The 27724-nt window shown below is 38.4% G+C and overlaps 2 protein-coding genes across 3 annotated transcripts; one reads left to right on the top strand and one right to left on the bottom strand.

Annotated features, from left to right (window-relative positions):
* The first annotated feature begins 235 nt into the window (after positions 1 to 235).
* Positions 236 to 5247, top strand: LOC131971479 (LHFPL tetraspan subfamily member 5 protein-like). Its single transcript, XM_059332968.1, has 3 exons — positions 236 to 866; positions 2681 to 2920; positions 5080 to 5247. The coding sequence occupies exons 1-3, from the start codon at positions 458 to 460 to the stop codon at positions 5088 to 5090; spliced, it is 660 nt and encodes a 219-aa protein (XP_059188951.1). The 5' UTR covers positions 236 to 457; the 3' UTR covers positions 5091 to 5247.
* Positions 5248 to 6048: 801 nt separating this feature from the next.
* srpk1a (SRSF protein kinase 1a) lies at positions 6049 to 25928 on the bottom strand. 2 transcript variants are annotated; one of them, XM_059332967.1, is made up of 16 exons: positions 25867 to 25928; positions 25199 to 25253; positions 18590 to 18717; positions 17768 to 17876; positions 17517 to 17604; positions 16972 to 17059; positions 16437 to 16543; positions 15269 to 15434; positions 15158 to 15183; positions 14834 to 15059; positions 14364 to 14735; positions 12821 to 12921; positions 12488 to 12595; positions 12264 to 12333; positions 7771 to 7863; positions 6049 to 6558 (listed from the first exon to the last, which is right to left on the bottom strand). In XM_059332967.1, exons 1-16 carry the CDS (start codon positions 25877 to 25879, stop codon positions 6374 to 6376), a joined length of 1935 nt encoding a protein of 644 aa, XP_059188950.1. In that variant the 5' UTR covers positions 25880 to 25928; the 3' UTR covers positions 6049 to 6373. The 2 variants fall into 2 exon arrangements, with proteins under 2 accessions (XP_059188950.1, XP_059188949.1); XM_059332966.1 differs by lacking the exon at positions 7771 to 7863 and adding an exon at positions 9798 to 9890 and having other exon boundaries at positions 25867 to 25926.
* Positions 25929 to 27724: the final 1796 nt, after the last annotated feature.

Raw genomic sequence — 27724 nt, 5'->3', positions numbered from 1 at the left:
AACCCTCCTGTCAACAAGCATTTTCATTGCACAATAAGCATATATATATATATATATATATATATATATATATATATATATATATACACACACACACACACACACACACAGTAAATACATAGTTGCAGTGCATGTATCAGTTAGTTTGTTGCTTTTGGTTCGATTAGAGGTACAACGTTAAGTTCAAAATGTAAAATGACCCTGATTAGTTTTACACAGTATATCGTCTTTCATTTGTGTGTAAAAAGTCTGCAAACTTTCTGTAAGGAAAGCATTGGGTTACTCTGACGTCAGAGCACGTCGTTAATTAGACAGGTGGGGTGCTGTCCAGGGTGCTGAATCCTGAGCCAGGTCTTTCCCTGCAGAGCGGTCCGAGCAGCAACAGGTGAGGGTGTGGAGACTTTGGATCCACCGGAGCCCGTTCATCTTTCAGGTAGATTTAAGGAAACCTGAGGTCATGGACCTGCTTCCGGCCCAGGAGGCCGCCAAGATCTACCACACCAACTATGTGAGGAACTCTCGGGCCATCGGCGTCATGTGGGCCGTGTTCACCATCTGCTTCGTGATCATCACCATGGTGGTCTTCATCCAGCCCTTCTGGATCGGGGACAGCGTGAACACGCCGCAGGCCGGATACTTCGGCCTCTTCCACTACTGCATCGGCAACGCGCTCACCTCGGAGCTCACCTGTAAGGGCAGCGTGCTGGACTTCAGCTCCATCCCGTCCCCGGCCTTCAGGACCGCCATGTTCTTCGTGGGGACCTCCATGCTGCTGATCGTGGGCACCATGGTCTGCTTCAGCCTCTTCTTCTTCTGCAACGCCGGCAACGTGTACAAGATCTGCGCGTGGATGCAGCTGGCCTCAGGTGCGTCACATAACACTTATATACAGGTTCATATCTAATAATCATATTGGAGATTAAATGTGTTGGTTTTTTTCAGAAATTGACTGTATTATTTATTGTATTTATTGGTGAAAATACCATTAAAAAAGAGTAAATTACTTTTATTACTTATTATTAGTCACATTAACCACAAAATTGAAGTTGAAATCTGTAAATTGATATGATGGGAGATTATAAATATATCTTTACAGTTTTATTTAATTGTTTGAATGTTAATTTACAGTGAATTATTTGTAAAAAATAAAATAAAATAGAAAAAATACTAAAATAATTCATATAATATTGCTGAATGTAAAATTAAGACAACTATTTCATTTTCTTACAGTAAAACTTAACATTTAATGCAAAATAAATTGTAAAAATGATGAACTAATCAATTAATTTAATTAATAAATCATTTGAGTTAACTGTCCCCTCAGTGTGAGCTGACGTCTCCTCCTAGTTTGAGGCGAGGTGTGTGTTTGTACTGAAGGTGTTGTTCTTCAGTGAAGCGTCTGGTTTCAGCCCAGACTCTGACACCTCTGATAGTGGATCAGTTTACATGTAACACGATCAGGTGTCGCTGTGTTGTTAACTGATCTAAAGTCACACCTGCAACATACCAGGAGGAAACGAACCAGAGGATGGAAGGAGAGGTCTGATCTTTACCTGAAGGAACAGTTCCAAAATAACAATATCCTGCATCCAAAATCCTTCACACAGAAGCATTATCAACGAAATATACTTTAAGCAGCAAAAGTTGTAAAGTGAAGTAAAATTGTGGAGGACTATAAAAGTAAATAGTGTGTTTCACTGTGTCCTTGTATTTCACTGCAATATATAAAATCTCTATAAATCTATAAGTCCTGTAGCTCTATGGAATCAGCACAATCATGGCTAGAAGTGGGAACGACTCAAACATGTCTTTGTGCAGAATAACACAGTTAGAATGACAGAAATCAGAGGAAAATTGGAATAAAATGGAATTTATACATAAACACTTTTCCGAGTGCCCACAAGTGTCATGATGAATATTGAAAAAACAGTTTTATCCACATATTGAAATATTGTAATGTTTCCAGCCTCTCCTGTCCTCTCCCCTCTGCTCTGTGTAAACAACCTCTCCTGTCCTCTCCTCTCTGCTCTGTGTAAACAGCCTCTCCTGTCCTCTCCTCTCTGCTCTGTGTAAACAGCCTCTCCTGTCCTCTCCTCTCTGCTCTGTGTAAACAGATTTTCAGTGAATATTTGTCACGTGACCGTTGGTCTCAGCAGAATCAATCATGTCTTCACAGTGTCTCTGAGGAGCAGAATTTAATGTTTTAACAGGATCTTGTTAGTGCAAACGCTTTATTTTAAATGACACGTGTAGAATAAAGAGATTCTGACACAAATATCAACATTTTAAGCTTTGTTTTGGTCAATTTCGATGATAATGCCTGTTATAGCTCTTGATTAAACAGTGGATTTAAGTACCTTTATGTGAAGGAAACAAAGTTTAATTCCTTGAAATGCATATATCTGAAATATTCAGATTTCAGTCTAACTGTGTGCAGTGACTGTGGCAGAAACCCAGAGGACACTTTACCGGATGACGAGCATTTAACATTTAAGAACTTTCATAACGCTGCAAACAGCTCCACTGAGCCTCCTCTGCTGCCGCAACATGAATAAATGAAACCTTTGGCTCTTTATGGCCATGCATCAGGTCTAATCCTGCACCGGAGCCTCGGAACCACCTCCAGAATAATTATTCAGAGCACACGAGGGGTGATTATTGTGTCCGTTTTCCCCCGCAGGCGTGTTGATGGTGATGGGCTGCATGATCTACCCGGACGGCTGGGACTCTGAGGAGGTGAAGAGGATGTGTGGCCAGAGGACAGATAAGTACAGCCTGGGGAACTGCACGGTGCGCTGGGCCTACATCCTCGCCATCATCAGCATCCTGGACGCCCTCCTGTTGGCCCTGCTGTCCTTCACCCTCGGCAACCGGCAAGACAAGCTGCTGCCGGATGACTTTGAGGTGGAGGGAGGAGGAGGTAATGTACATGTACTGAGCCAAAGGATAAATGAAACACTGTTGGTTTTGCTCACATTTTTCATGTGTTGAGATTAAAGATCTGGGACTTTTTCTACACACACAAAAGGCTTATTTCCCTCAAATTTTGGTCCCTTTGCTGCATCTCTTCCCGTTTATTCTTCCTGTCAAAATAAAACATGAAAAATGCTCTTGCCAAGATAATCCCTCCCCTGACAGCTGTATCAGGTGGACAGGTGTGTCAGTAAAATGACTCTGCAGTTTAATCACACAACACAATGTGACAGATGTCACATTTTTGAGGGTGTGTGCCAGGAATCCCCCAACAAAGCTGTTGCCCCTGAATTAAATGTTCGTTAGTTTCTGAGAGGCAGTACAGCCAACCAGCCTCACAACCAGAGCAGATGAAACCACATCAGTCCAGGACCTTCAGCTGCAGGATGGTCTGAGAGCAGACATCCAGGCAGCTGATGCAACAGAGAGAATAAGTTCTGCACAAAGTGTCAGAAACCGTCTCAGAGCGGCTCATCCGCCTGCTCGTCCTCAGCAGGTTTTATTCTGACTGCAGTCTGCCGTCGAAACCAACTTGAGTCTGCAAATGCCCACTAGATAGATAGATAGATAGATAGATAGATAGATAGATAGATAGATAGATAGATAGATAGATAGATAGATAGATAGATAGATAGATAGATAGACTTAACCTATAAATAATAAGCCTATGATAAATCAGAATTAACATTAAATAATTGCTAAATAATTTAAACATTTGCAGAGAAATTGGACATTACTGTGAAATTAGACATTTGTAGTGTTATCTTCAATGTCGAGCGACCAAAAATTGCTCATCTTTTTTAACCCTCTAAAATATATGGTTTCTGTAAAAGATTGCCAAATATACACCGTTTATCATGGAAAGAAACTGTAAAAACAGGCATTATCGTTGAAGTTTGAACTTTCTGATGGTCCTTGAACGGATCATCGGTTATGAAAGTTTCCATTAAAAAAAGTGACCAAAAACGAAGCTTAAAATAGTGATATTTCTGTCATTTTATTCTTTAGTCTGACTGACATGCACTCACACATGCACGGCCACCAAAACAAAGAACCAAACTCAGATTACAGCACGCACGCACGCACGCACACGCGCACGCACACGCGCGCACACACACACACACAGAGGGAGTGTGAGCTCATCACTCCTCTGGATCTCTATAAAGAAAGTAGTTGCTGCTTAATGATTAAAATTGGGCATCACCTTCAAAACACAGATGTTATTATAACTTTCTCAATATTCTCAAAATGACTTCAATGTAAGAAACCCCCCCAAAAAACAGTAAAAAGTCTGTCAGCAAACCGTTAAATAACAGTAAACAAATATAAGTTATTTAACAAAGTATTTCTTTAACAATATGGATAATATATACAGTAATATCTGTATTTATATATCTGTAGAATGAGTTTTTTTTAGTGTCTGGACACTTTTGCTGCCAGACTTTTTACCGTAACTTTATGCTTTCTTATAAAAAAAACTTTTATTTTATTTATTTATTGTAAGAGAACAAAGTTGCCTTAATTTTACATTTAGCAATGTGTTTTTTGTATTTTTTACAGAAAATTCACTGTAATTTAACATTATAGACCATTAAGCAATTAAATAACACTGTAAAAAAAAACCTAACTCAAACACTAAGTTGTTTTTTTTTTTTACATATTTCATTCAGCAATATTGTGTATTATTTTTATTTACATAGAATTCACTGTAATTTACCATTCAAGGATATTAAAAAAATCTATTATGTCCCATTATACTAATTTACAGATTTCAACTTTATTTTTATTTATTTATAGCATTTGAACTTAATGTTGAAAAATAAAATAAAAACCCTGTTAAATAATACAGTAAATTTATTTTTTACAGAATTGCAGAGCACTTTGCTGCATGGTTTATATTTGTCGTAAAGTCGTTTTATTTCTTTCATGGCATTTGCAACAACAAAAAAGTCCTCCAGTAAATTTCTGGATTATATATTATATATATATATATATCTATCTATAATATATATATTTTTTTAATTATGATTTTTTTTTTTTTTTTTTTTTTACAGTGAAGATAAATCATGTTAATCCATGTAAAAAAAATGTTTTCCTCTTTTGCAGATAATGCCTGATGGACAACGCTTCAGTGTGATGCTGAGAAAATAAAAAAGCATTCTGAAACACAGCAATAAATCTAATTCTGAGTTTTTGTTTAAAGTTAAATGTAGCAGCTCTTTGGTAAGAAGTTCAGTTTTGACGACTCGTTCCTAATAAAGTGAGAGAAACAGGCAGCTGTGCATCGTATGAACATCTGGTTTATTGTATGGTGTGTTGTACAGTTCTTACACAAAGTCTATGCTCTTGAATCTGACACTGATGTATATGTTGTTTTACCTATAGGCTCAATAGACACATAGGTTCCTCTGATATGATCCTCACAGAACATCAGCTCTCACCATTTCTATGGTAGAAACAATGACATTATTATTGAACAGTTGGCCATACATACAACTGAGCTCAAACACATCTCCCATTGCTTTATTAAAACACAGCTACCCAGCTAAATAACTTTAGCTAAGATATAAGATTTGTTAAAAACTGTACATAACTGTAATATACATAAAGGCAAACTCTTTGGTACAGATATATACAGTTTATTTTCACTTTTTTTCTCCTTTAAATTGGGCTTCTGAACATGTCGCCTTGCTGTAAAACACTATATTCCTGAATTGTACTATGAGAATACCAGCCTCCCATGAGAACGGAAGATCTCATTTATTAGAATTAACTACCCACACTAAGTACCAGGTGATCTGTTATGGCTAAATAATATGACCTACGTCTTCAGACAGCGGATGTCTCAGCCAGTCAGTGTAAATGTCAGCCCAGTGTGCAACTTCCTAAGCCTACTTTACAAATACAAAATGTATACCTTACATGTGTAATAGAAGATAAAATAATCCATAAAAAAAACAACACAGCACTAATGAAAATGCACAAGGAAAAGAAGTGAAAGCGGATCCTTTTTAAAAGGGGACAAAATGACCAAGAAAAGGCTACATATCCTTAATTTGTTTGGGTTTTAGTGCAGGAGTGTAACAAACAAGGATGAGTCACTAGCAGTACAACAACAGGTTTGCTCGGGCGGCGGGCGGGCTGTGGGCAGAGCCAACGTGACCACAAAGTAATATAATCCACTGGATTCCTGACGTCATCACACCGAGAGAACAGATACAAAGCAAACATACACAGAAGCATTAGCTCAAGAACAGGAACATAAGAAATCCAAAACAAACAAAAAAAAGAGAAATAAATATTCATCCGATATGCCCAAACTGGAAAGTGATCTGTTGCAGTCTCTGGAGAGAGAGAGGGGGGGGGGGGGGGGGGGGTGCGCAGTGGCGGGAGGTGTCCACTAGAGGGAGAGCCAGGCGTGACGCAAGCACTCTGCGGCCGTGGCCCTCTTCTCCGGGATGAGCTCCAGCATGGGGAGCAGGAAGTCAGTGAAGCACTCGGCCTCCTCGCGCGGCCATTCATACTTGTCGATGAGCACCTCCAGCAGGCCCCACGGCTTAAGCTTGGTGATGTGCTTCAGATCGCCTGAAGGAGGAGAAACACTGAGTCAGACACAAGAGAGAGGAGACAGCAGAGAGACTCCACATATACACTGGAAAATATATATACATCATCCAGAAATTTACTGAATTATTTTACAGGGTTTTCTTGTTTATTCAGTCCAAAAGCCATACGAAAGAATGACTATTATTTTAAATATTAACTATAAAATTAAAGTATAAATCTGTTAAGTTATATAATGGGACATTACATTGGTTTTTTACATAATGATTCAGCTGCTCAATGGTCTTGAATGTTAAATTACAGTGAATTCTATGTAGAAATACAAAAAAAAAAAAATCACATCCTATAACTGAACGTAAAATTTAGGAAACTTTTTTTATTTTCTTACAGTAAAACTTTAAATTGAATGTAAAAGAAATCTTAAAATAAATTGTAAAAAAATAAATAAATAAATAAATTAACAGTAAAAGTCTGGCAGTAAAAGTTGTTGACTTACAGTTATATTAAATAAAATAAAAATTCAAAAAAATCATTTAGCTTTTGTACAGATAATTGTTTTGTTTTTATTCAGATAAATACTGTATATTATTCTACTATTATAATTCAGGGTTGTTTTTTTTTAAGTCTTGCAAGTTGCAGAACAATAATTGTCATATTAAAGTAAAAATAAAAAAAAACAAACTTAAAGTATAGATATATATTTTTCAAATACAGATATTTACTGTATATGATCTATGATATACAAATATTTTATTAATTTTGTTTGAGAAAACAAATTCAATATATAATACACATATACATTAAGGAGTATTTTTTTTAACTTTAATAAAGTATTAAAGAAATGAAGTGCAAGAACAAAATAAAAAATATATAAATATTAAAAATAAATTAAAAAATAAGAAAATTAAAAACACCTCACTAACAATCCCCTACTTGATTAGAAATAATCTGTAAAATAACTATATGAATACATAAATATTTTTTAAAGTGTAAAATGTTATTACCACGACGTAGATCTGTCCTTTTTATACATATTCAAATATCTAAATATAGCAAACATTCAATATTTTTGTTTAATCCCATTATTAACCCTTATTTATTTTGATCATACCTAATGTTATAATAATAATAATAATAATAATAATAATAACTGTGAAAATATCAGTAGCAGCTCTAAGGAATGATCTAAACAGGCAGAAATCTCTAATCTGGACACTGACGTCTTTGTTTTACCTTTCTTGGTGAAAAAATCCTTGGAATATTTGCCGGTCATTATGAGTTTGCGTGGGACGGCCCCCAGCAGCTCAATAATCAGCGCTATATGGTCTACACGCAGACGAGTGCAAGAGGAGAGACACACAAGACAGACGAGACACAACAACACAACAACAGATCGGTCAGACAGAGTCCCAGTCACAGGCCCGCTCCGGGTGAGTGGGAGAAGGAGAGAGGTCCAGCTGACAGCACACACACTCACTGCTGCACAGACCCACAGCCATCAGACAGGCCACCAGACATGCAAATCACCACGTCTATACAACAAGGTGGAGTAAATAAACTTCATTCTCAGAGCAGAATAATGAACTCCTGAACCTGACTAATAAGCTGAACATGTCAGCAGGAGGTTTATTTTCTGACTAATGGTCCCACTTTGAGTCAGATAGATGATAAAGCAGGCTATGCTTTAGGAGTAGCGATGCGTATCCACAGCATGCTGCACTGTTAACTCGCCATGATGTTTGTTTTTGGGTGTCTGGGGTTTCATCTTGGAACTTTGCCCCTTTCATAGTGTTTGTAGTTTATGAAAAATAATTTTGGCATTTTGGTCGCCTAAGCAAGGTCTTTTTGTCAGCATGTGGTTGAACTTTCTAAACACTGAAATATTTACAAAAAGATATGTTCGACTGACAAAATCAGCATTACAATTAATGTTATAATGGTCACTTCAGGCTTGATTTAAGTATTTGGTGTCATCCAAAACGCTAAACGCAAGCCAGGTGACATCATTTTGGCTATGTCCACTTCTTTTAGACTATAGACCATGTCTATAGAGACAGAGCGTGACGCGTCATTCTCTGAAGACCACGCCCACCAGAGGGAGAAACCATCGGTCCCTAAATACACAACCATGGCCTGAAACACTAATAAAATGTTTCTCCCTAGAGATTTAAGCATATCATATGATTACTTTAGCACTCAATGTGTGGCTGTTAGCAAGCTAAGACTCTAAATACTGCAGCTTTCTGAATGATCCACATTCTACTATAACACGAGCAACATCGTGACAAATGCTTTAACTTAACATACAGAAATGTAGTCAGCCTAAAACTTTGCATACGTAAATTAACAATAAATATTCAGAATTCACTTCTGTCCTCTTTAAAGTTCAATTTTTCTGTTTGTCAGATTTTTAAACCAAGTTCTGCTTCTTTAACTTGTTGGTAGAGCATTTCAGCACACAGCAGCTTTTAGACATGTTTCTGTTGTTTGCAAACAGACAGAATTAACACAGAGACTCCTTCATTCAATACAAAGTCAATGGAGAAAGATGATTGGTTCCCCCTCTGGTGGGGGCGGGGCTTAAGTGAATATCATATCAACTTAAAGGTCCAGACATTTTCCTCACATTTAAATCACTATGACATAAATCAGTGCACTAAATCATCGAGCCCCTCTGCCAGAGTGAACAGTGACAACTTGGAAGTTTTCCAAGGATGCACTTATTTATGTTCAGCCCCTCAAACAGGCTGCAGAACCTCCATCTGAAGAACAAAACTCTCAAACTATTTCCAGCCAGGGATCCCTGACGGATGAGATGTATTTCCGTGTAACTTCCATAATTAATCCAACAAGTGTTGTGCATGCTTATAAACATTTGCTCTTTGATTTTATGTTCTCATCAAAACTCATCATATATACTTCAACACTGTCAGTAAGAGAAGCAAAATAACACTGCACGGAGGGGAAAGTCTCCTGCAGAGATCAATACTGTACTCCAAGTCTGTACCAGCCAAGTCATCTGGCTCCACTGAAGGAAGAACTCAATGTACCTCTGCCAGGCAGTCTCTGGCAGAACTACTGACACTTTAATCAATGTCTGATGGCACTGTTCAACATTTGTCGGTCTGTGTTCATTGTTGTGCCCACTGGCCTGCACGCAGCACCAACTGTGTGAGGTGTGAATGTGCTGACAGGACGCGTCCCCCCTCACCTCCCGTCCACCGTCTCCAGAGCGAGCCACAGAGAGAGGGGTGGCGTACCTCTCTTGGTGAAGTATTCCTGTGAGTATTTCCCACTCAGAGCATAGTGACGAGGGATTTTACCGAGCAACTCAATCATGAGCGCAAGATGGTCTGGAAATGAGGCACATCAGAGGAGGAGAGATGGAGAGTCAGAGGGTGACAGTTTGGAGAGGGGGAGAGGAGAGAGATGGCAGAGAGTCATGTGGTATTAGGAACAATGGATGATGACGGCCTCGTAGAGCAAGAAGCACAGGTACAGGAAGCCTGTGTTACTGTACACACAAAAAGCTACACACATTTGAACACATGTCGGCCATTCAGTTTCATATAAAAAATACAAACCTTTAAGATTGAATCAGGCAGAAAATAAGGTTGACAGCACAGCCGTTATAAAAAAGAGCAGCAGATTCTGATACAGGATGAGTTATTAGTATTAGAAGCACAGAAAGCAGCCGCCTCATGAGGTCATGTAGTGTAGGTGGAAAAGCTGATTCACAGCTGCAGGGCATGTGCCAATAAACTGACGGTGGATCTGAGCACATACCTGACGAACATGCTGCAGCAGAATCAAGTCAGCACAGAAACCTCAAAGCTAAAGCAGCGAGCCAACATCAACATATAGGAAGCATAAGGATGAGGAACAGTAAACGTGGAAGGCTTAAGAGTGAGGAGGAGGAGATGAAGAAAAGATGAGCAAAGGAATGAGAGATGGCCCCGTCTCCAGTGCTTACAGCGTACAGTGTGGTTTCAGAGGTGTTAGAGAGGAAATACACGCAGGAATGTTGGTAGTCATCATCACAGGATTCATATCGAGAGACTGTTTAAAATCACTGTAATGGAGTACCTCATTAAGGGTTAACACTGGGCATAAGTGCACTCCAACTTATTCTGTAAACTGCACAATAATTTGGAGTGAATGTCACAATTTGCCATGCTGACTGCGAAACATATTAGATGTGTGGATATTTTAACTCTCTAAACCCCAATGAGCCGTTTCAGGGCGTTTTTTGCTCTTTTTTACATTTTCCTCTGTGTCCTTGCATTTCACTGCAATACATAAAATCTAAATAAATCTGTAAGTCCTGCAGCTCTATGGAATCAGCACAATCATGGCTAGAAGTGGGAACAACTCAAACATGTCTTTGTGCTGAATAAGACAAAAATGGAATTGTAACTAAATGGAATTTATATTTTTAAGTGCCCAAAAGTGTCATGAATATTGGAGAAAACAATAAGATATTCACATATTCTACATATTGAAGTATTTGCATGTTTGCAGCCTTTCCTGTCCTCTCCTCTTTGCTCTGTGTAAACAGCCTCTCCTGTACTCTCCTCTCTGCTCCGTGTAAACAGTCTCTCCTGTCCTCTCCTCTTTGCTCTGTGTAAACAGCCTCTCCTGTACTCTCCTCTCTGCTGTGTGTAAACAGCCTCTCCTGTCCTCTCTTCGCTGCTCTGTGTAAACAGCCTCTCCTGTCCTCCCCTCTCTGCTGTGTAAACAGCCTCTCCTGTCCTCCCCTCTCTGCTCTGTGTAAACAGCCTCTCCTGTCCTCCCCTCTCTGCTCTGTGTAAACAGCCTCTCCTGTCCTCCCCTCTCTGCTCTGTGTAAACAGATTTTCAGTGAATATTTGTCACGTGACCGTTGGTCTCAGCAGAATCAATCATGTCTTCACAGTGTCTCTGAGGAGCAGAATTTAATGTTTTTAACAGGATCTGGTTAGTGCAAATGTTTTATTTTAAATGACACATGTAGAATAAAGAGATTCTGACACTAATATCAACGTTTTAAGCTTCATTTTGGTCACTTTTTCTAATGGAAACTTTCTTAACCTATGATTTGTTAGAGGACCATCAGAAAGTTCAAATTTTGCAGATAATGTCTGTTTTTACAGTTCTTTCTACGATATAGTGTGTGTTTTTGGCAATCTTGTATTTCGTATTATAATCATCATTATAGCAGAGATGAAAATTTATGAGGATTGGAATCAGGGCTTTTATAGTTTTTTAAGACTAAAATTGAAACACTTTAGTGATGTTTTAAATAAAGTAATTTTGACAGAAATATCATAATTTTAAGCTTTGTTTTCATTACTTTTTCTAATCCAAACTTTAGTAACCTATGATCCATTCAATGAGCGTCGGAAAGTTTAAATTCTGACTGTTTTTCAGTTCCTTTCTACAATAAACTACAATAATAATAATAATAATAATAATATTATTAATAATAATAATACATTTTTGGTGAATCTTTGGGGTTCAGAGGGTTAAATAATTAAAAATGGCAATAAAACATCAATGCAGTTTGTGAATTTCTATTTTTTCACAGGAGAAATAGCAGTTAAAAGTTACCATCAAGGCTAAATGTCTATAACCAGTGAAGCATACATTTTTTTAAAAGAATACAATGCATTGCAGTAAGGATGAAAGCTGTGCAGTTAAATCTGGATAAAACAGAAAATGGACAGGAAGAGGAAGTCCTAGCAATACCTTCATCCCTGGAATAATCTTCCCCAGAATGCGGTTCAAACAAGTAGTCCCCTGTGGCGAGCTCAAAGGCCTGAGTGAGGAGACAACACAATCATCATAAACACAGGAAGAGTCACTTTACTCCCTCTCACCACCTGCTGCGCTCTCAGAACATTTCAAGGTTCACTGTGCTGTGATTTGTTTCTCAGGTTTTGATACAGTGAGACAGTCAGTGGATGTCTCACCATGCAGGCCGTGCTCCAGATATCTGCCGGCGTGCTGTATCCAGCACCAATCAGCACCTCTAAGGACCTGTACTGCCGCGTCTGGATGTCTTCTGTAAAGTGCTTGTGCTAAGAGAGGGAGGCAGAGGGGGAGAATCCTCAGAAAAAAAGCTTCCAAAACAAGTGAGAATCACAAGCCGGGGACTGGAGGACAACTGTAAACAAAACTTATATCAATACAACGAGGCTGGAAGATTTGTTCTATTTCTGTAGCTCGATGACAGTACATGTGTCCCGAGCTGGAGGCTTCATCCCTAATCAGGAAATCCCTTAGGTCATTATCAGGCCACTCACCACCCAGCAGGCGTTTCCCAAGTCTGCGATCTTGACCTTGATCTTCTCCGAATTGAGTGGCTCAAGGGGGTTAACCAGCAGGGATCCCGCTGTGAGCTTGCCTGTATCAGAGCAGAGACAGAGAGACACTTAGATAAGAACAGACTAAACATCCAATAAAAGAAGAAGCTCACGATCAATATTTCAAAGTTCAAGAGGCTGAGCTTTTATTAACCTTCTGAACAGGCTGCAGAGAATAGTTTCAAGCTCCAAAGCTCCATTCATGATCTTTTTAAATCAACGTCTTTGCTTAGCTTTTTTCCCCTTCTTCATTCTTAAGCCAGTATTTCTGCAAAGTTTCAGATAAAGATTAAGATTCACTAACATTATTTTAGTATTATACTAATCGATTCAGATTCCAGTGGTGGCTGCATGAGATTGTTTCTGACTCATGTGTGATCCAAATATCAAAAGTCAAATATACCGATAAGAGAAAATGTAATCATATCCAAAGTTCTCTAAATGTTTTTTTAATATGGAACATAAAATTGGGCTTCAATCCATATTTGTTGGCATTTAGCCTATCAAAAACATTTGCACTGCAGTAAAAACTATTTGTTTTCCTGCTTGCTGCAAACAAAAGGAGGCCTGTACATGTATTAACGAGGCAGCAGCACCATAAATCACATTTATAGAACCACAATTACGGGCAAAAAGCTAACTATACTCTGAAACATGTTTTCTTAAAAAAGATTGCCAAAGATACACCGTTTATTGTAGAAAGAAACTTTAAAAACGGTCAGAAAAAGTAACCAAAATGAAGCTTAAAATTGTCAAAATCACTTTATTCTACATGTGTCATTTTTAACTTTGCCAAAAATAAAGCGTTTGCACTAACCAGATCCTGTTAAAAACATTAAATTCTGCTCCTCAGAGACACTGTGAAGATTGATTCAGCTGAGACCAACGGTCACGTGACAAATTTTCACTGAAAATCTATTTACACAGAGCAGAGAGGAGAGGACAGGAGAGGCTGTTTACACAGAGCAGCGAGGAGAGGACAGGAGAGACTGTTTACACAGAGCAGAGAGGAGAGGACAGGAGAGGCTGTTTACACAGAGCAGAGAGGAGAGGACAGGAGAGGCTGTTTACACAGAGCAGAGAGGAGAGGACAGGAGAGGATATTTACACAGAGCAGAGAGGAGAGGAGAGGACAGGAGAGGCTGGAAACATGACAAAACTTCAATATGTACAATATGTGGAGACACCGATTTTTTCCAATATTCATGACACATGGGGGCACTTTGAAAAATGTTGTATGTATAATTTCCATTTTATTCTAATTTTTAAAAAATATATCAGAGAAATTCTACTTTTTCTTGATTTTCTTGATTCATGTCATAATTTTGTTGTTCAGCACAAAATAACTTTTTGAGGTGCAGAACTTATATACTGCAGTATAACACAAGGCCACTGTGAGTAAAATGTAAAAAGAGCAGAAAACACTGTGAAACGCTCGTTGGGTTCAGAGGGTGAATAGATGTAGTGATATTATCTGACTGACCGTTGAGGCAGTCGGCTCCGTGCTCGTCATCCTCCTCCTGTAGGATGCTCCGCTCCAGCTCTCCCTCCTCCAGCCGGGCAGGTCGGTGTCTCTCGGTGACTCCGCTGCTGTAAGCTCCCCGGCCTTCAGTCTCAATGTCCACCTCCTTGAGCTCTGCAGAGTCCACACCGTTACAGATGAGGTGAACGGGGGACTCCTCATGGTGCTGCTGCTCCTCCTGACTGGCACATTTCTCTGTGGGCTCTGCGTTGCCGTTATGTTGGTCTTCGTCCCTCCACTGGGACTGCCTCTGGTCCGCCTCCACGTGGCCGTTACAGTTCACCTCCAGCAGCACATCTGGTCCCACCCTGATGAGATCTGCATTCACGCTCTCTGGAAAAGACAAATAACATTTATTTTAAATGACTCCTACCAGCGATTTTATTGCGGTGACAGAAGCACATATTACTCCTGTGATGATGTCTTCTTACCCTCCGTTTCCTCATTTCCCAGCTCCCCAATAGACACCTGTCTGAGAGGAGCGCAGGCCCGTCCCTTTGGAGACTGTGGGTCCTCATCCTCATCCTCTTCGTCCTCTCGTGTCTCTGTGGTCTTCTCCATCTCCTCCAGGTCCATGATGCATTTCTCCAGCAGCTCCGCCTGACGCTTCTGCTTCTTTTTTAACTTCTTCTTCTTGTTCTTGGACATTTTTACCGTCTGTCAGAGACAAAACATTAGAAACAAATTAGCTATATTCATGGGACTGCTTTATATGAGTGTTGGGAGGCTGATGTGAATATTCAAAAGATTTGTACCTGTTTAGGAGCAGGTGCTGTGCTTACTGCAAAGAGAACATCAGATGAGTACAAACTTACACCAAACTGAGCTCATGAATGTACATAAGAACATGTGTTTCTGCTTCATACTTGCTGAGCCGGAGGGAGGAGGCGCCCCGGCCCTCTGCCACTCTGTGGCTTCAGCTGCCAGCCTACGGACATAAGGCTCATCAACACTCATCAGGATGTTCTCTGGCTTGATGTCTGTGTGGATGATTTGACACTTTGTGTGCAGGTAGTCCAGGCCTTGGAGTACCTGGAAGAGTAATGAGTGACAACGATTAATTGCTTAATCTTCCTTCGGTGACTTAAATGATCCATAAAATATCCTCAAAACAATTATTTATCATCCAATTTGTTTGTCTTTTACCTCTTGGTTACCTTGTTAGGCTTCCCTATCCATAAAAAGATTAGTTTTAATATTTTTTTGTGTGGACCCCATACCCCTCGTTTTCAATTTTAAAAAATGGTAAAATGAACCTCAAGAGATTCTATAAAATGAAAGGGTTTTATGTTATCTGACTATTACTGAGGGGTATTAGAAGACATCTCAAATAAAATTGTACTTTTATTTTAATTTAAACTAAATTATTTTACTAAAAATTTTAATATTAACTATAGTAAAATCTATGGTGTTGCGGGTCAATGTTCAACCTATATATATTTCACTAAATATTGTTTGACAATCTTATATTCTAACTGAAACAACATTAACGTTATAATTTTCCCCTGGGCATTTTATAATTTAATGAAATTGATTTTTGGTTTTATTTTGTTCCTAAAGAGGTTCCTGACAAAGTCAAAAAGCATTGATGCAATAAACAAAATTTGTGTGGTACTTTTATGCAATTAAAACCTAAAAGGGGTCAGTGCCGACCCTAACACAAGTGGAAGATTACCAGCAGGGTTTCCCCCAGTGATTTATAGGCCGCCAGGCTTTTCTTGCTCTCTGAGTATCCCTGTATTTACCCACAACCTGAAACGCTTCGACTCTTTAAAATAAAATATCAAAGTATTAATAAAGAGCAAGACTTAGTGGTAAAGTCTGTATAATGCATTTATGCTGCTGAATAATTTACTTGTTCCATTACAACAAAAGTTCCTTGGCTGAAAAAAAAATAAAAGCAAACACCCAATGCTCTGGTAGGACTGGTTTCCAGCCGTCACACGCTGGAGGCTACCTGGCTTTTGTAAACAGCTTCATCTGAACCTTCACCTTCCAGCTACGAAAGGTGTGGCAGCGTGGATCTAAGGTTACCTGTTTTATGATGCTCTTCACACACGGCAGGGGCAGCCCTTGGTAATTAGACTTTATTATCCACTTTAATAAGTGATGCCCCAACACCTCAAACACCATGCAGACGTCTGACGATCACAGCAGTTAAGAGGAAACAAGTGAAGCTGAACTAGGTTAAAACTCTTTAAAAAGCGGCCCTGTGGTCATTCACAAACATGAGGATTATTAGCTTTGTTTATACTAAAAAGAGTGCACACACGTTAGGGAGCGTCATATTACAGCTCGCCCTGAGGCATTGAGGAGATCTGACTCAGCCATGTGTCGTGATAGGTGGAGGTCTGTTTGGGAGACACAAAGTTCCATCACCTGTTGTTTACTTTGTCACATGCAATCTGCTTGCACAGCTAATTTTGACACCAGAGGAAAGAATGATCCGCTCCTTGTCAACATATTTCTCTAAGATTTAACAGGCTTATGTCTTTCCAGTGGGAAGCGATTAAACAGATCAAATCTGAGTCCTTAAAAAGAATTAACCATATCTGGCTCTTAAGGATACGAGTTCCGTTGATACCGGAGATCTTGAAGTCATCGACCATCTGGACCACCATCTCCCGGTTGGGATCAGCAGGGTCTGAGTTTCTAACCTGGGAACAAAAAAAAAAAAAAACAGAGCACCGCAATCCAAACAATCAGGATTTACACTTACAGTGGACCACAACAAGGTCTCTTTATCTAGAGTCATGCAGCAGTGACTGGACGTGCCAAATGTTGTTTGTTGTTATGTAATGTCTGTAATGGTTTCCACTGTACAAAAGGTCCTGTTGTCCTTGTGTGATCCTGAACTGATCAATGCGTCTGCACTGGGCAAAGTCATCAGTATGTTTATTTACAGTCACTCACAACACCTTCTGAGTGCAATTAACTCATGTAAAGCATGCACATCCAGACAACAAGTGCTACATGCTGGACAGAAGACAATTAATAGACGGAGAAACAGAGTTCACACACTAGATATTGTTCCCATGAACATGCATTTATTTTACCACCATGAAATCCATGAGATCATTTTGCATTTCTCCATTAGTTAACTTGTCTACTCACAGATCGGAGGAGTTTGATCTCGTCCACTGCCGTCTCCGTGTAGTGCTCTGCGCTCTTCACCACCTTCATTGCAACAAACCTCTTCACCCTGCAACCACAGAGCAAGTAATGTTCGCTAACAGGAAGCACCTTACAAGGTCCTACCACAACAGTCTGAGAGTCAGCTGCTACTCAATGTGAATCCAACTTCAGGCCTCAAAAACAAAACAGTGCAGTGCAGTAAGAATATGCAGGAAAGGTTTTTCTCGTACTGGATGTCCCAGGCGAGCCACACGGTGGAGAAGTGTCCCCAGCCCAGTTTCCGGATTACATGGTATTTCCCATTGTAAAGGTCTCCTACTTTCACATGGTGGTAGCCACCTGGAGAAGGAGAAAAAGCATATTAAACAGACAGTTCAGACAGACAGTCAACAACCTTCTGAAGGCAATAAAGGCATAAACATGTTAGTTATATTAACCCTCTGAACACCAGCACATGTTCTGTGTTAACTCATCGTTAATTGTAGAAAGAAATTGTAAAAACAGGCAATATTGTAAAAATATTAACTTTGAACCTTGAACTGATCATTGGTTATAAAAGTTTCTGTTATAAAAACTAACCAAAACGAAGATTAAAATTGTGATATTACTGTCAAAATGACTTTATTCTATGTCTCGTTTAAAACATGTCCAAAAATGACCCTTTTGGAATAACTTCATCCTGTTAAAAACATTAAATTTTGCTCCTCAGCCACATTGTGAAGCCATGTGAATGGTCACGTGACAAATACTCACTGAAAATCTGTTTACACAGAGCCGAGAGGACAGGAGAGGTTGTAAAAATACAAACAGTTCAATATGAATAGCATGTGGAGACTATATATTTTTTTCCAATATTTATGACACTAAACAGTAAAAAATAAAAATATAATAATACCCTGAAACTACCTGTCGAGGTTCAGAGTTAAGGCAATAAATTGGCATAACTCAGTTATTGGGGAAGATTGTTTACTGTGAACCATTCAAACGCTTTAATACAATGTTTAAATCAGGGTATTCCCAAAATTATATTGTTAATACCGAACAAGACTCACCTTTGCAGTAGTCGTTTGGGTCCTCCTGCTCCTCATCATCAGAGCCGAGGATCTCCTCAGGTTCCTCAGGTTCCTGAGGCGACGCTTCGTGCTGGGGTGGCTGTCGAGCTCTGGGGTTCACTGGCTGCCTGGTGGACAAACACATGCACACAAACAGATCAGACTTTCCTCCAAGGCCTCTTCCCTGTCCTGTGCACGAGAACAAATGGAACAGTTTTGGCCGTCTTGGGAGCCACTTTGACCCAGCCCGAGCGCAGTAAATTGGAAATAAAGAGATTTTTTCTTTTAGCACACACGCATAACTTACATGATAATTCATAATCTTTCAATGGAATCGTATTGTGATAAAATCATAAATAGAGATAACATGACACACAAATACCTTTTATAAATTGATAATAACTAATATGGTAAAAAAATTTTTTGAGGGAATATAATTTGAAGATTGCACTTGTGAAGTTTGCACTGAAGTTAATTAAATACGAAAATACTCAATATTTTTGTCAAATATTTAATTTCCAGGAGAGTTTACAAAAAATCCTTTACCATGTGGTTATTGTATATACACTATTTAGTTATTAAATTACATGCTATGTTGTGATATATATTGTTAATGAGAGATAAAATGACCTATATATCGGGTTAGAAGATTTTGGCCATATCGCCCAGCCCTGGCACACCAAGAGGAGATATTCACTGAACTGGATCAGAATCACAAACTACACCTTTAACCTCCACATTACTTCTTACCAATTAGCCATCACTTATTGATATCAATGCCCTCCTATTAAATACATGTTTAACCAGAGTTATAGATGTTTTTAGACAGTGTGATTGTGTTCATAGTTAACGATCAGTAGCCTCCACCCCATAAATGCAACCACTCCCAAATCCTGCTCAATGCATCACAGGCAACAGTTTCCAAGACACAACAATAGAGAAGCAGTCTGCATTATTCTCACAGGACAGAAACCTCTGACAGCTTGTTAATTTGAATTATGTCACATGGGAATTAACCTGCAAGCTTAGGTGGAACTGTGTTTCTCGTCTAACCAACTGAATTGATCTAAACTTTATTTAAATTCATGCGAAACATCATTATGAATTTTTTATTTTTTTATTTGAACAGCAGCTCAAACTAAAAGCAAGGGACATCCAGAGCTCGTCTGCAAAATCTGTGTTAGATCGAATTTTATTTGATCTTTTATTATTTGTATCTGCTAGAAACTAATTTTCACAAACAAATACGCTGTTAGCTAGGGACGACACCTTGAGTCATGAACAGTTTTCAGGTGGACCACGCCTTTGAAGTGCTGATGATGACTAAAACCTGCATTTGAACTTTTATTGTGTTCATGCTAGAGATGAAGAGATGCCGTCAAACCCTTCCTGCCACGACAGGTCCACCCTGACACTTCCTTCAGATTCAGATATCACACACAAAAAACTGCAAATGTTGAAAGAAAATCTCTGCTGCAGGCTACATTTTCTCCATGCACAGCTATCGGACTGTCAGTGAAACATGTCTGAGTAAAAAAGGCTTTACTAATCTTAACACAGTCCTGCATTTAGGTTAAGTGTGTTCCATGAAAATGTATTGGTTACGGTTAATAAAACATAAAACACTGTTAAATCAGGACTTCAGTGGTGACAGATAATTACAAGGATCAGGGTGATAAAGACTGCAGCTGCATTGAAAAAGAAAAAAAATATATGCATCATCATTAAGAAAGAGATGAGGGTCACTGGTGTCCTGCAATTACAAAGCTCAATTATATTATCATTATGTTGGCTCGTCAGATGCAGGAGACAAATAAAATCCAAAGCAAGTCATAGAAGGCTGAACAAAAAAAGAAGTTATTAAGAAAAAAGCATTAAGAACCTAAAGAAACAGATAGTAAAGTGTTCATACACAATTACTGTTTCACATTCAGTACATGAAGAAAGGGAATGTTTCAAATTCTGTGCATAATAAATATTTATACGTCTTTCATCTGTAGTTACAGGTGTTTTGATCGCAACTGTAGCAAATGTTTTAGAAACTCAGGCATCCCTGAACGACAGGGTGGACGAGGGTTTGGTTACATCTTTAATACATAAGGGACAATTCACACCTATAGCAAAAATACATATTTATCAGTCTTGATCATGTTGGAGTTATCACCTGAATATAATATAGTATGAAAAACTCAACAGAAATGTGTATTTTGAGAATTCATGACCGAGTTAGTCAAGATAATCCACAGACCTTTTTATGGGCAGTTTCATTCTCATTTGAGGTTTACAACTCTTTGAAAGAGAAATTAAAATATAGCGATTCTGGTGGTTCAGCCAAGCACAATAAAGCATTTCTACAGCTGAGGTGTAGGAAAAAGGGTCCAGCTTTACAGCTCAGGACATCAGGCATGTGAGCCACATACTAACATGCTATCCATACTGGTTGGATACAATAATTACAAAAGCTGGAGAGTGAGGTTAAAGTACAGTTCACATAACATGAACTCACATGTATAATTTGCTGCAGAAAAAAAGATTTTACACTAAAATATTATACATTTTAAATTTGCCTCAAAATTATAATGGGAAACCCCTCATCCACCAACTGGCCAGCAGGATTAAAATGTATGGGGTTTTTTTTTTTTTAAAGATCGCCAAAAATACACTGATCATCACATAAAATAAAATGTAAAAACAGGCATTAAAACAGGTCATAACAGGTCATAGGTTCAAAAGTTTCTGTTGGAAAAAGTCACCAATCAAAATCACTTTATTTTACATGTCTCATATCTCATTCGAACTGTGTTATTCTGCACAAAGACATGTTTGAGTTGTTCCCACTTCTAGCCATGATTGTGTTGATCCCAAAGAGCTGCAGAACTTACTTCAGTCTGCTGGTAACGGCGTACTAAATCATTAATTTAGTAAGCAGTATGCAGCACACACTGAGCATGTAGGCAGAACATTAGTATGCGCTTTTTGAAAACAACCTTTGTCTGTGTGTTTATGTGCAACATCCTATAATCTGTGTTTGCCAACAGTTCAGTTCCTAATATTAACTTGAAAGCTGCACAGCCTGATGTTACTTCCTCCACAGAGCAGATTAAAGCTGCTCATCACCGCGGGAGCCGAGAGAGCTGAGATCACATTGAAACAAATTCCTAAACTGGTCTGTAGTGTCTCACAAATGAGCTGCTGGTTTCCACATAATCTGCACCCTACTTATTCATGCCTGACACAGTTATTTGAAGCAGAGAGGTTTTAAGTCATGTTTGTGCACCAATGACAGAACAAACCGCTGCAATTAATTACTGAATTATTTGTACAGAATTCTGACTTTTTCATGATGAGTTTTCCATTTGAAATGCATTCACTATGCCCGCATCACTGCATTTATTAGGAAGCAATCAGAATCGGCACCAATTAATCTTCTCAATTCTTATACTCGGTTACGGCTCTTCACTGACTGTCAAATAATGAAGACAGGGAGGTTTTGGTTGAGAAAGCAGCCATGTGTCTGATATTAAAGTTGTTCTGATGTATGTTTTCTCTGAGAGAACAGATAATGATACCGACAAGTAATTCAAAACTATAACTCCTCTGGCCCTCCCACTCACACTGGTTTCGAAAAATCAATATACTATACAGGGAACAGAGAGTAATTTTCTTCTTAATCTTTGAGAAACCCTCAACAGTCATCTCATTATTTTGATGATGATGATGATTATTATGATAATTATTATTATTATTATTATTATTATTATTATTATTATTATTATTATTATTATTATTATTGGTGTGGGGGGGTTGATTTGCTGGCACTATCAAGGTAAAGATATTTTCTTTTTTACTGATGTCTGTAATTTAAAGTTTATTTTTCCAGAATTTAGAAACTTCTTACGTTATTCAGTTGTGGCTGTTTGTGTTTGTTTGCTTCTTGGTAGTTAGATAAGATAAGAAAATAAGAGATATGACTTTATTTATGCCGCAGTGAGGACGTTTAGTTGTCACAGCAGCTCAAGACACATAGATATAGAAGAATATAAAAAGACATATATATATATATACACACACACATTTATTATTCATATATATTTTTTTGTGTTTGTTTGTTCCTGAGAGCACTTTGCATTTTACAGATATTGCACATTGGAGAAAATATATTTTAGCATGTTAATAAGGTTAAATAGGTTGTTGCATGTAGTAGTAGGAACATGAATGAATAAATATATTTAAATATATAAGTGGTATTTGACATATAATATAGAAAAAATACAGAAGGCCTAATATAGGCCTAATGTCGTCGGATGTAAACAGAGATGATTGGTTTGTGACATTGTTGTGTGTTTTTCTGTAAAACAAATTAATTTTGTCTCTTTACTGTTAATGTTTTCATTCATGATTGACATGACTACAACTCCTGAAATCTGCTGTGTCCTTCACAGTGTTTCCACTCTTCCATACATATGGTGCTACTATGTTGCACGCAGCCATGACTGTGGCATGCAATGGTTATGTTTTAAGTTATATTTAGCTCTTTAGTATCGTATGATTCTTCTATGTAGCCATAAAGATAGCGCTGTCAGGAGGTGAGTATCTGCAATAGTGCCGTTTTCACAAAAGGCATGCTTCGGTGGGCTGATGTGGGCTTCTTCATTCTCTGGTTTTAAATATAGCTCAGGCTGTTATGTAACACTCCAGAGGATGTCACTGATGGCGTGATTAGTAAATTGTTAGGTACACCAAAACAATCAGTAATGGTGATCAACGCTTGACTTGTATATTTTGACTCTTAATGCAATCATTCACAAACTATTTTTATAGTAGCACATAGCATAATCCCCCCACCACATAGGGGGGATTATTTCCAGCACTGCATTCTGCACATTCGATACAGATAGCCTACAATTTATATCATATTAAAATAACTGTGTAAATGAAGAATGCTTATGTCCTTGTTTGAACTGCATGCAGAAATGGAAAGCTATGGACACCAACCCAGGGTGCTCATGATTCTCTTGAGATATGTCAGTCAGTTTTACACTTCGTTATCTCTGGATCATGCAGAGACCGAAATAAAGTCCAAGCATGCAGCCAAGGACCTTGTGTCAGTTTAACGACACATGTGCTACGTGCACATCAGACTCAGACAACTGCAGCAAAAGACCCCCTCTGACTGAACTTACACACACACACACACACACACACATATATATATATATATATATATAGTTTCATTACAAATTTTGCACATGCTAGAGATGAAGAAACGCTGTCAAATCCTTCCTGCCACAACACATCTCCACTGACACTCCCTCTTCACAGATATCACACATAAAAACAGCCTATACTTGAAAAAATAAAAAATCTTTGCTGCAGGCTATATTTTCACAGCTATGGAACTGTCAATGAAACATGTCTGAATAAACTTAACACAGTCCTATTGCAGGTGAAGTGTGTTCTGTGCAACTGCATTGGTTAGTAAAATATAAAAACACTATTTTTTCACTAAGTGAATGAAATGATCCACCTAGTGGAGGATGAAGTGATGAAATTGATTTGTGTTTTGCCCATAACACAAATTAAACTAGTATTTGGGGTCTTTATACATCTCTAAAATGTTGCTCTAATGACATGTCCTATGATGTATTATTATTTTTTCCACTTGTCATTAGTTGACTCATTTAACAAACTTCAGTCCTGATTTTTAAATCCTGAATTTGTGGCTTTGCCAAAAATGTAATGGAACAGTTATTTATTAACAATCCTACTTAATGTATCATTGTTGTCAGCCTACAGTGATTCCTACGTTCTCTTACTGTAAGAATATGTAGCCAATACACAATATAAAAATCTGGCATAAAAATTGTGGTTTTTATGGACCTTTTTGTCCATAAGGGTGTGAGTGTCTGTACTTTTACTGCACAATTTATTAAAGATTTATTATAGGAGCTGAACTTACAAATTGAAGGGAAAAAAAACACTTACACCGTTGCCAAGATTTAGATCATATGCAGCAACGCAGCCAAAATGATTGAACAAAATAAAATAATAATTACAAAGGCAAAGATGTCCCTAGATGTGCACAGGAGACAATACATTGTATTTGTATCAGAACAAATCATCTGTTATATGATCTACCTGGTGGAGGATGAAGTGATGAAACTAATTTGTGCAAACATAACTTAACGTAAACATTTTTAAATGTGATATGGAATTAAACTGTATCACATATATTGATATAGTTCAAATTTGCACTGTGATCCTCGCTCCAGTCAAGCTGCTTTATATATTACATTACATGTCATTTAGCTGACGCTTTTGTCCAATATATAAATGCTGCCCTCACTGGAGTTGGTCATATTTAGTTAATTTGTAACGTTCGTTATTCTTTTCTCATATAAACATATTTATTTCAGAAAAAGATCTGATTTCCTCAGAGGACAATAAATTACCATAGAATTAAAAATAATATTATTTTCCACTTTCAATTAGAAAACCCCTTATACCAACTTCAGTCCTGATATTTAAATCCTGAGTTTGAACCCTCTAAACGCCAGTGTGAAGAGGTGTGGAGGTGTAAATGGGTGGAGGGGGGGGTTAAACACTCACTTTTTGCTGGTCTTCTTTGCTTTCCCCCTCTTCTTCCTCGCCTGGAGTGCCAGAACTGTCACACAGACAAAAAAACAGTGGCCAATTATCTTGCCATTGTCTGGCTGCCGTTTGTTGTAAACACTCACTAGACAAAAAGGGATGTTAGTGTGTGAGGTGGAGGCTCCAGCTCTATCACCTTACAGCTCACAGCCCCGCTCTGTGTGCTCTGTATTGTCATATCTGCCATTATAAACATCTTAATCACTGTGGTGTATCTGTCTGTCTGTCCCGGTTTGATATTGTCTAACGTTCAGTAACATCACTAAGCTACCCACCTAGGTAACCGCTCCTCTAAAACACTGAGCTGACATGACTGGTGGCTAGTTAGCTGGTCGGTTAACACACTAACGGCTGGTTGTCGGTGTTTTTAACGGACAGAGAGCTGTGAGGCTAAACGCAACGACATAATCCTGACATATCCCAGTGAAGCTAAGCTAACGTCTGGAGAGCTAACGTAGCTCAACAGTGCGTGACAGACGCGTCCAGTTAAACCTGCCTCTGAATGTATGCAGCTACACGCCACATTCATGACCGCAGACTACCGTGTCAGCACCCACACACTCTCTCTCACACACACGGGCTAACGGTACCGGTACAGTGTTTGGTGTGTCGGTGTAAAGATTTACCTTTCCTCTCCATGTTGGCTGGATACGTAGCTTAGCCGTTAGCTACACCGCCAGTGATCGAATGTTCCACGCATGCGCACTGGTGTGCTCAGAGGGGGAGCTTCTCCACCTGAGCTCCAAACCTTCCTGAGCATTTCTACCTCTCTGAAGACAAAGAGCAGCCTGAGATGAACAATGTTTTATCGGGTTACTCTCTGAACCCCACCAGGCCGTTTCAGGGCATGTTTTGTGCTCTTTTTGTAGCACATTTTACTCACTGTGGCCTTGTATTTAACAGCAAAATGTAAACAAAATAATAATAATAATCGTAACAATACATAAAATCTAAAAACAGGTGCATCTCAATACATTAAAATATGATGGAAAAGTCCATTTACAATAGCTCAAGTCAAATAGCCCCAACCAAGTATTGAGTGCATATAATGGACATATTTTTCAGAGGCCAACATTTCCATTTCCATAACTTTTTGAGACACTGAATTTTAGGTCTTCATAATCATTATAATTAGAAGAAATTAAATAAACGAAGACATGAAATGTTTCGTTCTGTTTGTAATGGACCTATATAATGTGTTATTTCCACTTCGTGGATTTAATTACTGACATAAATAAACTTCTCTATGATATTCTGATTAATTGAGATCCACCTATGTAAGTCCTGCAGCTCTATGAAATCAGCAACATCATGGCTAGAAGTTGGCAAACTTCTTTTGTGCAGAATAACACTGCTATAATGACATAAATAAATGTAAATATTGGGGGGGAAGTGCTCTACATATTGAACTATTTTACATTTTTACAACCTCTACTTACAGCCTCTCCTGTCCTCTCCTCTCTGCTCTGTGTAAACAGCCCGGGATTCTGTTTCAGCGAATATTTATTTTATACAATCAGGGCAATGCTTTCTGTGAAACTTAAAGATTTGTGGATATTTAAACCCTCTGAACCCCAACAAGTTGTTTTAGGGCGTTTTTGTGCTCTCTTTGTGGCACATTTTACTCACTGTGTCCTTGTATTTAATTGCAATATATAAAAAAAATGTAAAAAAATCTCTATAAGTCTTGCAGCAGCTCTATGGAATCAGCACAATCATTGCTAGAAGTGGGCAAAATAACACAGTTATAAGGACATGAATCATAAATAAATAAATATGAATATTGGGGAAAATATGCTATACATATTGAATTATCTTAGATTTTGACAGCCCCTTCTGACCTCTCCTCTCTGCTCTGTGTAAACAGCCCGGGATTCTGTTTCAGTGAATATTTATTTAACACAATCAGGGCAATGCTTTATGTGAAACTTAATGGATGTGTGAATATTTTACCAACCGGAAAGTTCAGATTTTAACGACAATGCTTAATTAAAAATGTTTATGTCTTTATTGCCTTCATAAGGTTGCTGACTGTCTGTTCTATGTGCATTTTTCTCCTTTTCCAGGTGGCTACCAACACATGAAAGTAGGAGACCTTTTCAATGAAAAATACCATGTAATCCATAAACTGAGCTGGGGACACTGCTTCGTTTTGGTTACTATTTCTAACAGAAACTTAAATAAACAACAAACGGTTAAACTATTTTTTTTTTTTGGCAATCTCTTAAAGAAAACATAGGTTTCAGTTGGGTTCAGAGGGTGAAACAAATGGTTAACCAGAGTTAATCCACCTCATCACTGTAACCACTCCCAAATCCGGCTCAGTGCATCACAGGTAACATTTCCAAGACCACACGATAGAGCAGCAGTTGTCATTATTCTCTCAGGACAGAAAACCTCTGACAGCTTGTTAATTTGAATTATGTCACAAGGGAATTACACCATGAGCTTAGGTGGAACTGTGACACTGAAACTTCCTCTTTC

The sequence above is a fragment of the Centropristis striata genome, chromosome 5 (assembly GCF_030273125.1).
Source record: "Centropristis striata isolate RG_2023a ecotype Rhode Island chromosome 5, C.striata_1.0, whole genome shotgun sequence".
NCBI lineage: Eukaryota > Metazoa > Chordata > Actinopteri > Perciformes > Serranidae > Centropristis > Centropristis striata.
Note: the sequence above shows the minus strand (reverse complement) of the source record. Positions and strands in the feature narration are given on the sequence as shown.

Excerpts from the sequence above, each read along its gene's own strand:
- srpk1a (XM_059332967.1), bottom strand. Across the intron at positions 17,877-18,589 it reads CCCAAACGACTACTGCAAAG|GTGGCTACCACCATGTGAAA; the intron begins GTGAGTCTTGTT and ends CTCCTTCTCCAG. Across the intron at positions 15,184-15,268 it reads TCCTCCCTCCGGCTCAGCAA|TAAGCACAGCACCTGCTCCT; the intron begins GTATGAAGCAGA and ends TTCTCTTTGCAG.
- LOC131971479 (XM_059332968.1), top strand. The coding sequence starts at position 458 with ATGGACCTGCTTCCGGCCCAGGAGGCCGCCAAGATCTACCACACCAAC. Across the intron at positions 867-2,680 it reads GTGGATGCAGCTGGCCTCAG|GCGTGTTGATGGTGATGGGC; the intron begins GTGCGTCACATA and ends TTTCCCCCGCAG.